The 10,891-nt window shown below is 40.7% G+C and overlaps 1 protein-coding gene across 1 annotated transcript; it reads left to right on the forward strand.

Moving 5' to 3' along the window:
- Nucleotides 1-259: 259 nt before the first annotated feature.
- Nucleotides 260-2,963, forward strand: HNRNPA0 (heterogeneous nuclear ribonucleoprotein A0). Its single transcript, XM_063292276.1, has one exon. The coding sequence runs from the start codon at nt 602-604 to the stop codon at nt 1,532-1,534; it is 933 nt and encodes a 310-aa protein (XP_063148346.1). The 5' UTR covers nt 260-601; the 3' UTR covers nt 1,535-2,963.
- The last annotated feature ends 7,928 nt before the right edge of the window (nt 2,964-10,891 follow it).

The raw sequence follows: 10,891 nt of genomic DNA on the forward strand, positions 1-10,891 counted from the left end.
AGCGCGCGCTTAATAAGCGGGATCTCTTATTGGCTAATGCCTTTGGCCATGGGCGTATCGGCGTAGCTTTTGTCTCCTTCGGACTTCGGCTCGGTACGTAACTGCCTGTGTGATCCGCGGCTGCCTAAAGCAGAATGTGATAGGCCGTTCTGGACATCACTTAAGGATTATCTCCGCCTCGTACTTTTTAAAACGCGCCCCGTCGCTCGGATAGGAAACGTGATTGGCCCTGGGGTCCATCATTCAGTAGCGTGACGTAAAAGGCAATGGCGGACGGTTGTTGGCTCAGTCGGCACTCCAGGAAAAGAGGTGTGTCTCGCGCTGCCACGGAAGGCGGGCCCTTTGGCGTTTCCTTTGTGTGTGGGCACCAGTGGCCGGCTGCGAGCGCGCCTGAGGAGGAGTAGAAGCCGCCGCCGCCGCCATTTTGTACGTTTCCTTTCCCCACCCCCTTTCCCCGTTCTCTGCCGGTGGAGCTGGGCCGATTTGTCCCACGACGAACATTGCCTCGTAGCGCCTGTCGATCTTTGTCCGGCGGCAGCTGCCCCCTACCGGCGGCGGCAGCAGCAGCAACGAGGAGGCGGGTGACGGCCGCGGCTCCGGCATGGAGAACTCCCAGCTTTGTAAGCTGTTCATTGGCGGCCTGAATGTGCAGACGACGGAAGCTGGGCTGCGAGAATACTTCGAGGCCTATGGGACCCTGACCGACTGCGTGGTTGTGCTCAACCCGCAGACTAAGCGCTCTCGATGCTTTGGCTTCGTCACCTACTCGGCCGTGGAGGAAGCTGACGCCGCCATGGCTGCCTCCCCGCACGCTGTCGACGGCAACGTGGTGGAGCTGAAGCGGGCCGTCTCCCGCGAGGACTCGGCCCGGCCCGGCGCCCACGCGAAAGTGAAGAAACTGTTCGTCGGGGGCCTCAAAGGGGACTTGGGGGAGAACGACCTGGTGGAGCACTTCAGCCAGTTCGGCCCCGTAGAGAAGGCCGAGATCATCTCCAACAAGCAGAGCGGCAAGAAGCGGGGCTTTGGCTTCGTCTACTTCCAGAACCACGACGCCGCTGACAAGGCGGCCGTAGTCAAATTCCACCCCATCCAGGGCCACCGAGTGGAGGTCAAGAAGGCCGTGCCGAGGGAAGACATCCAGGCAGGAGGCGGGGGCTCTTCCAGGTCGAGCTGGGGCGGACGGGGAAGAGGAAGGGGCGGAGGTGGAGGAGCCGGCAACAGGGACCACAACGGGCTCTCCAAAGGAGGCGGCGGCGGCGGCGGCGGCGGCGGCGGCTATAACAGTTACGGAGGCTACGGCGGCGGGGGCTACAGCTCATATGGTGGCGGCTCTTACGGCGGAGGTGGCAGCGGCGGCGACTATGGCAACGGGTACGGAGGCTTCGGCAGCTACAGCCAGCACCAATCCTCCTACGGCCCTATGAAGAGCGGCGGTGCGGGTGGAGGCGGGGGCGGCAGCTGGGGGCCCCGCAGTAACAGTGGACCATACAGAGGCGGTTATGGCGGGGGAGGTTATGGAGGCGGCTCTTTCTAAGCGGGAATTCCCACCGATCCTTTTGGGGATGTCAGTTTTGTCTGCATGGAGTATGCTCTCCGTTTGTACCGGGCCAGGCCAGGTTTTCAATACTTCCCCCTACTCTTCGCCTAAAGGCACCTTCATACAAAAGGTTCCAGTGATGCGAAGCAGATCTCGAATATACCTGATGGGGTCGCTCTGCTGCCTGTGTCACTTTCTGAAGATGTACTGGGTCTTTCACACAACGATTTTGTGTTAGTCATTGATGGACTCTATTTTTTTATTGCTTGGACATTAGTCGTTTTTTATACTAGGAACAAGATATTGTTTTAATTTTGGTTTATTTGGGGTTGGGAGGGAAAGTCATGATTCTGAAGTAAAACTTGGGAGGGAGAGGGGAATTAACTTTGTAAGGACTTGGAATATCTACACATTTTTTTCTACAAAATTACTCTGATTCATGGCTGTAAAAGGGGTTAAATCGTTTTTACATTTTTATTTTTTAAATAAATCATTGTGTTCATTGACCTTTACATGTCTTTTTTCCTAGGGTTCATTCCGTACATTTCAAACAAAAGTTTTTTAAGTCAGAGAAAAATTTATTTCTGCTCCAGTAGCTACATATGTTGGGGAAAAATGCTTTATTTCAAGTAAAAAGCTCAACTCTTTTGCTGCCCCACTACATTGGTTTTCTAAAGAGTTTGTGCCAGTTTTTGAAATGTCTTGGTGGATGAAGTTGGTTAAAATACCTTATTCTATATCCACAGTTTTGCAATTGGGCAGTTGCCTTGCAGATACAGTTGGTCTGTTCTTTTGTATAGGGAGTTATCCATAAAAATGTTCTAACACATTTAAAGCATGTGCTTTTTTATATACATGTTCAAAATTTCAGATTTCTCAGTTTCACATTGTGTTATTTATTGGCTTGTCTGTAACAATCCATTTTTACAGGGGAGAATGCTTTCCCTTCTAATAAATACTTTTATTTGCATAGTGAAGTCATTTCAACTGGATATTATCTTAATTGTTCTTATTAAAGAAGCCAAGTATTAAATAGAGTGCCATCTGCTGGCAGACTAGTTGACCTTTGTATAAGTTTAACTGAAACAACAAATTGGCTCTCAGACCTGTAGACCATAGATGGCAAAGATTAAACTAACATGCCAATAAAATACATTGGCTGAAATGACACATTAAAATACAAGAAACTACAATTCTTGATCAATTTATTCAATTTTTAAATTTGGTGCTCGGTGACAATAAATGAGCCAATAACTTAGGCCAATTGTAAATCAAAATTTCTGTAGTCTGCTTGATGTATTTGTAGCCCTTTCACACAGTAGAATTAACGTTGTTTGTTCTATTAACAATGTTCTAGAGAGAAACTGACTTCCTGAATAGAAATATAGAATAGTTATGAATATTGCAAATAAAGAATTGAATTCTTCACATGCTTCAGTGAGTATGTATGAAATGTTGATGGTTTTTAACTATTTAGATTTCAACCAAAGTATTACGACTTTACTTGAGCTGCTTCATAGTTCAACATTTGCTAAATTAAAATTTTACATAGCGCTAAGGTCTTAAGTCAAAGCTAGGTGATATTTAAAAGCTTATTTGACCCAGTAGATTTTAAGTTAAAAATGGATTAATAATTTCTAATAGGTGATAGTCATGGTTGAAGATAGGGGCTAGCTACTGAATGAATATCCTGAGGCGTCTTCAAAGATACATTTTTATTAATGTCATTTAGTCTTATAAGTTCAGTTACGTTAACATAACAATAAATTGGCTTTCTTTCTATTTGATGCCCTACTCATGTTATGTGTACAGTTACCCATTTGGATTGTACAGCAAATAGTGGTTTAGTGTAAAGCGGAAATTCACTAAATTATCTGTGGCTTTGTTGTACACAAGCAAATAGCAAAATTCTAATTCAGCTGGGACTGTACACAGATTTTACCCATTAATATGTTCAATTTTTTAAATTTAAAAAAAATATGAAAAATCTTAACTGACGTTTTAAAAAGTTATGCTGTCCAAAAATCTTGGGTTAAAGCAGTTTGAAGTAAGTTGGGACTTGGACATGGTGGCTTAACCATGTTGAATAAAAAGTGTTCTGGTTCTATAATGTAATTAAATTTTAGTGATTTTACTGGTGCCTTCATCCTTTGGGGGAAGATAAGGTACGTCATAAGTCAGACCTCGGACTGTTACATTGGCCTAGAACAATTACTGTGTGTGGCTTCTGTTTGCCTTGTAGCTATAATGTGTACAGTAACTAACCTTATTTCTGACTTTTCAGGCCCTTAAAAAAAAGTATATGCTTTATTCTGGGCTTGATATAAGGGAAGGCTGATTATGCTAAAAATTAAGTGTAAAAAAAATCCAGTGAGAAACTGCATTGTCTTTTTCAAATATCTGTGGTGGGCTGCATCATTTTCTTCAGCATTAGAGTTTACATTTCTTTACACCTGAGTATGTCTAAAAGAGCTAGGACTGTACACAGTTCTCAATAATGTATGTGAATACTCCCCCTTAAGGGGTGAATACAAACTGCTTGTATTAACAGCTTTGGTAAAGATACGCAGTGATGTTCTTATAAATTGTTATGTGCAGACCTTTGCAGGGTGCTTTCTTGGACACTAAAATTTAATTGCTGCTTACAATGCTTTTCTGTTTTCCAAAAGCACATCATGGTGATAAACCACTGTTGTTATAGTAAAAACAGTTGTATATTGCCTATGGTGTTGTCCTCTGATATAATTATGACCTTTCAAATCTTCTGTGAGTTAATAGTCTCATAAAATGAACTGCAAACTTTTAATATATAGTGATTCTTAAATAACAGGTGCTAAGTACCCACATTGAGGTTCATTATTAGCAGGAAATGCTTTTGAGTCCTGAATGTATAAAACCTACCTATGTATGTGGAAATATGTACCATGATTCAATCATACTGTTCATTACTGTTTGGTTAGATCAATATATCCTAGTTTGGTCTAGTTTTCTTATGACAGGGGCAGTATGTGCCAGCTTTTATACCTTGTAGCTTGCTCTTGAGTATTACAAAGATTAACAGACTTTAAAAGTTTTAACAAATCATAAATTTAAACTGCACTATCTGAAGCTGCAATGCTGTATTTTATTGCATATATTCTAATTATATAAACCAACCTTGTTTTGTATTGGATGCAAGAAGCAGACTACCCTAATATTTTTACTTTATGAAAGAATGAGGTAACTATAGAACAATGAAGACCACAATTTAGTATTAATAGTGACAAGTCTAAGAATTGTACCTTGCCTAAAACTTTTTTTAGTATGTGAACAGTATCATAGAATCCAAGGACTCCTTGCTTAATTCTTTTAGAAAGTGTTCCAGGATAAGAGCTTTAGCCTGTTCAACATGTATGCAGTGTTCATTGAAATGAGGGCTGTGTCTTTATTGCTCATAAATTTGAACTTGTGACCTTATGGAAGATAAATCTGGTGATGTTGAAATAAATTTGCCAATTTTAACCTTAATTCTATTTTTAGGCCCATGACTGTTATGTCTACCTGGTGAATTAAGAACATTATGTTTTATTTATTATGTTTGCTTTCTCTGTATTATTTTATATTAAAGCTCTGTTGAGAGAATATGCACAGCATCCTTTTCCCAGATTGGTACTCTCCAGATGTTGTGGACTTTAGCTCCAGTGATTCTTCAGAGCCAAAGTCCAACATATCTGAAGGCAGAAGGTTGGGTAGCCTGTGCTGCAAGCATAATTAAACTATAAAGATACCAGATTGAAATGCCTTATGTGTCTGAATTCTATGAACTTTTATAATCTGACATTGTTTCTGCAATTCTAGACACTTGTCTATTTTAGCAGACTGGTCAGCCATAAAACCAGTCTGTTTTCTTCTAGCTTGAAACCTCAAATTTGTATTCTGTATGTGTGTATGGATGGGAGAGAGATACCTTAAGTTTCCTAACCAGTGAGTTGTTATGCAGAAAAGGTTTTTGTTAGCAGTACATTGTGACACATTTCACACAAGATGATGTAATTTCAACATCCTGTCATGGCATCCTGAAAGAAAGGTACAGTTTAAATTCAGAAATTAAGAGAAGAATCATACTTAAAACTTATATATACATTATGTGATGTACAGTTGTATCTTTGAACTATTCATTATGATTATTAGCTTTTAGTATTTTTAGACTTTGATTTCAGATCCAACATATATGATGACCTCAGAGAACATTCATGAGGTTGGCAAGTTTAATTGCTCAAAATCCCGTGAATGCTTGTGTATGCTGTTATAGTGTCTTCAGTTGAATTAAATGCTTCTCCTCAGAAGGAGATTGGCACTTGTTCATGCAGTTGCATTCTAAAGTTCAGGCCCCCTTTGGTCATATTGTATGTCTCAATGAATCCCTAAGGGAAAAGCTGACACAACCTCTAAATAGTACAAACCCAACACTTTTCTGTAAATGTGAACACAATATCAGTGAAGAAAATTGAAGCCAAAAAAAGTTTGATATTGAAACGAACTATCTGAAGCATCCATCCAAATAAACCATGAAATACACGAAGAAAAGGTTTTGGAATGGCCTTCACAGTCCCCAGCCTTGGATATTATTGAAATTCAGTGGAGAGATCTCGTGCTTAAGAATATTTCTGAGGGGGAACTCTTTTGTGAGGAAGAGAGCCAATTTGGCCTAATGGTTAAAGCATCAGGCTAGAAACCAGGAGACTGAGTTCTAGTCCTGCCTTAGGCATTAAAGTCAACTGGGTGACTTTGGGCCAGTCGCGCGCACTCAGCCCAACTCAACTAATGGGGTGGTTGTGGGGAAAATAGGAGGAGGAAGGAGTATTAGGTATTCATAAAGGGGATTCCAAAAGCAAGTACAGAAAGACTTAGATGCAGTGGTAACTCTGAAGAAATGTCTGCTTTTAAAAAGTCAAGATGGTTGCAGCAGACCTATTAAAGCCCTATTATACAGTATATGTGTGGCAAAGCATTAAAAAGTGGCTTCAATTGTGTTGATGTGACTGCCATCTTTTTGTTGTTACATTCTCTCCCCTCCCCTCCCACACTGCAGTTTTAGGTTTTTTTAAACCACTTTTTTTTAAATAAATAACTCAAGGCAGGGAACATACAAAATACTCCTTCCTCCTATTTTCCCCATAATCACAACCCTGTAAGGTCTGTTGGGCTGAAAGAGAGTGACTGGCCCAAAGTCACCCAGCCGGCTTTCATGCCTAAGGCAGGACTAGAACTCATGGGTGCCTGGTTTCTACCAGAAACAAGGTGTTATTTCTGCCAAAGAAGTGTTAAAAAGTACTGACTGAAAGTGTCCACCTTTTGCACCTGATGTACTATTAACAATCTGAAAAATTCATACAGTATTAATGCATTCAGATTTGCAGAATGATTTGTTTATGTACTTTATAAAGGTATCGGCTTCCATTCTAGTAGAGATTCACTGAAACAGAATTTGACTAGGGTGCCTAAACTTTTGCATGCAACTGTACATGGAATAATTTAAAGAGTTATTTGGTTTATTATCGAAGTGATTTATGTGGAATCTAAATCTGCAGACAATAGGCTTTTTTAAAAGGAAGCAACATGGTCAATGGTTCCTGTAAAGGAATTCATTTTCATATAAGCTGTTTTACTAAAAAATGTAAATGTATCAGAAAACATGGCTAGAGTATATAAAAGCAACTTATAACAGGATGGTTATTGAGTGTTAAGTCTTCAACTACTTGTACTAAATACTATGAATGCTTGGATAACTTAATTATTTTTACTGCTATATAATTTAAGCAGATTCTAATGCTCAAAGTTAATACAACCAGACAATATGGAGACAATTTGAGTAAATTGTGGTTTCAGTTGTCCATTAGTAGTAGTAATGTATCTTCAAAATCCAGTATTACACAGAAAAAAGAGCAAATCAGCTTGACCTATAGCCTGTTCTGCTTTATAGATTTTATTATGTGCTTATATAGACCAAACTCAGTATTTGTACTTCAGTATTACTACATCTGTTATCTGACTGCTAGGGCAGATACTAATAGCAAAACAGCTTAAAGCTGTTTATGCAGGAAGGAGCAGGATATTTTTGTAATGTCTGACAAAATAATATGTAGAGGAACAAATCTCTACTACCCACCTCATTAGAAAAAAATGAAATAGGTTTTAATTTAGATTGCTACATACACAAACACTTGAAATAATTTGACTTAGATTTAAATGTTAAAGGGGGTGACTAGCTTTTGGTTGGTATTGTGTGAAGAAAGCAGAAACCAAGTGGCAAAACAATCTAATTTAAAAAATGTGAAATTCTTAAGAGCCTAATATAGCTTTATTCTATCTAACACCCCCACCCCCAAGCTAGTCTGATAGGAGCAGGGCATGTGCTAAGCTTTTATTTGCTGAAGGTTTGGGCTATTGCTAATTTTAATGCTGAGTTTCACTACAATAATGAAGGTTCCCACCCTACCACCCCAAATCTCATGCCATACAGGTTAATGAACATTAAAAGTGATTGAACACTTAGGTAGGTCTGGTCAGGATCGTACACCCTTTGAGCTCATACAAGGGTAGGTTAACATTTTACACTGGGAAACATACTGTATTTGTGACCGTTTTGTAGACAGAGTCTGGCTGTTATGGTGAACCTTCTCCACAAAAGTGGTAAGGTTGCTGTCTGCCATCCCGCATTCCCTTTATTTTCTGGGCAGTGGAGCACATTTCCTAACAAAGCACTGGATTGTGCTCATCTTCCATTATTTTTAAAGAGTATCTCTAGGGCACATGTGCTCAGAGGCATTCTTGCAAATGAAGATGCCAGAGGGCTGATGCTTTGCAGTATGTCACCTTCCCTTAGTAAAAGAATCAAAAGTATTAGGACACAACCTACCAAGTATAAGGTTCACATTTATCTATGTACTCCATTGTATACCAATAGTGGTTTTGGTTGATTCACTTGCTATGTTGCTAGAATGACATGACCCACATACAAGAAAACTATTAAAAGGCTAGAAAGCAGAAGGTTGCAGAAGTACAAAATACAGTAAATTTGCCTGGGCAGTGATAAGGTGTAAATTCCTCCAAAAACTATCTAGTGAAGAGTAAGCATGCCAACATGGTATGAACTGTCATTTGTTGGAGAGAACAAGGGGAGAAGTAAGAGGTTAGGCATGTGAGGGCCACTTTGGTGTACAGATAGTCCTCATTTAGTGACCACAATTGGGACCAGCAACTCCATTGCTAAGAAGCATTGTAAAGTAAAAGTCACGTGACCGCACCCAACTTGCGTTGTCAGTTCCAGCTGCAGTTAAACACAATGTCACGTGACTGCGACTTGCTGCTAGCTTCCCCATTGACTTTGCTTGTCAGAAGCCAGCTGTGAAGGTTGCAAATGGCGATCACATGACCATGGGATGCCACAACAGCCATAAATGCACACCAGTCGCCAAGCGCCCAAATTACTATCATGTGACCATAGGCGACACTGCGATGGCTGCAACTTTGAGGACCAGTCATAAGTCTCTTTCCAGCACCATCATAACTTCAAACGGTTGCTGATTGAATAGGTAGTAAGTGAGGACTCGTAGTTAAGGCACAAGGCTAGAAACTGGGAGATGGTGATTCCTAGTTCTGCCTTAGGGACAAAGCCAGCTGGGGACTTCGAGCTAGTCACTCTCGGCCCTAAGAAGGTGGCAGTAATGGCAAACCACATCTGAAAGTATTGCCAAGGAAACTGCAGGGACTAGTCCAGGCAGTTGCCAGGAGTCAAGACTGATTAAAAGGCACAAACACAAAACAGTGCAAATAGCCAGTTTGGCTGGCTGCAAACTCCAGCCTACAACTCGTTGGAATCTCTCTAAAAATGCATGACCCAATGTGTCTCTTCCAATTCCAATACTGCAGTGATGAAAGTCACTGACATACCTATTATGTTAATCTAAATGTTTGTTAATCAATTTTTTTGGCTTTGCATCCATATTGAACCTATAACTAGCTGTGCTTTTTCTAGTTTTATGGCTGTTCACTAATAAATACACAAATATATAATAGCTACATGGGTTGGGATGATGGGTGATTAATTTATGACTCACTACATTGTGTAAATCCAGAAAATCAGTTTTTTTAAAAAGCACCTGGACTGAGTGTGCCAAGTGAACACCAAGATGTAAGAACTGTAATGATACTTTTAAAATAGTTTCCTTCCCTATATTAGGGGCTGGCAATCTCTGCACTGAATATAAAAAGCAGATACAAGCTAGCAATCTTGTTTATCCCCTGTATTTATGATCAGAGCTTTCAGTAAATATTTAAACAAGATTTTGTTCTATCTCCATTCTTGATGTTAACCATTCTATCTCTTTAAACCAGTCTGAAGTACCACAAGACATCTATATGACTTCACTTGAACTTACAGCATTTAATCATTGCTATGTTCTATTACTTGGGGAACAAAGGAATCAAATAGCTTACAAACCTCATTTTGATTCTATGTCATGGTGGGGCTGTAATTTAAGTGAGCTTAAAATGCACATACACGTTTATTTTTTTTTACTCCCCTAACCCTGCCAATCTATCTGAAATGTAAGTTGTGTATATGGAAGAGCATGGAGAATAGAGATGATAGTTGGTACTTCACAACTGAAATAATACGATATGGTTTTCTATCAGCCCCCTCCCCCCTCCAATCCATACTCTACATTTAACAATCTGCATACAGTACTGACTCTTACAAACCCAAGCGTGCCTTTATCTTAGTTACTGGGTTAGGGATGCAGCTTGCATTTCAAAGATGAATTACCTGCCTTCAGTTAAGCTGAAAACAGGATCTAACAAAAGGGAAAATGGGCGTGTAAAGCTAATCTTTACACTGAAAATAGAGCATTTTCCTTAACAATACCTGCAACATCCCTCCCGGTTCTCAAAAGTAGGTTTGTTCCAAAGAATGCCGCCAATTTAAAGCTGGAGTTTTTCCTTTTTTAGCACGTCTCTTTTACATATGTTTTAAATAGGCTGCCAGTACTTGCTCTAGAGCTTAGGAATAGGGTGAGACAGAAATCCAATTAAGCGCGAAGCAATGGACGTGCATTCTGAAGCAAGTGTCCCCTTCCAGGGCATAAACCACGGGGCCAAGACAAAAAACGCTCCCTGCCCTTGCTGCATTTGCTTCGTCCCCCTTGTCGGTCTTTTAAACGAGCAGAACCCCGCCAAAAAGATGCCCTGTACAAATGCAGCAGCCGGGGCGGTGCAATGTACCTATCCGCACAGCTGGTGTTGCCAGGAGACCGAGTCGCATGCTCGGAGAGGGAGGAAGAAAGGCAGAAGGGAGTGGGCTGCCGAGGCTGGAGG

The sequence above is a fragment of the Candoia aspera genome, chromosome 2 (assembly GCF_035149785.1).
Source record: "Candoia aspera isolate rCanAsp1 chromosome 2, rCanAsp1.hap2, whole genome shotgun sequence".
In the NCBI taxonomy this organism is placed as follows: Eukaryota; Metazoa; Chordata; class Lepidosauria; order Squamata; family Boidae; genus Candoia; species Candoia aspera.

What these genes read in the sequence shown, in the direction of transcription:
- HNRNPA0 (XM_063292276.1), top strand. Translation starts at nt 602, where the DNA reads ATGGAGAACTCCCAGCTTTGTAAGCTGTTCATTGGCGGCCTGAATGTG.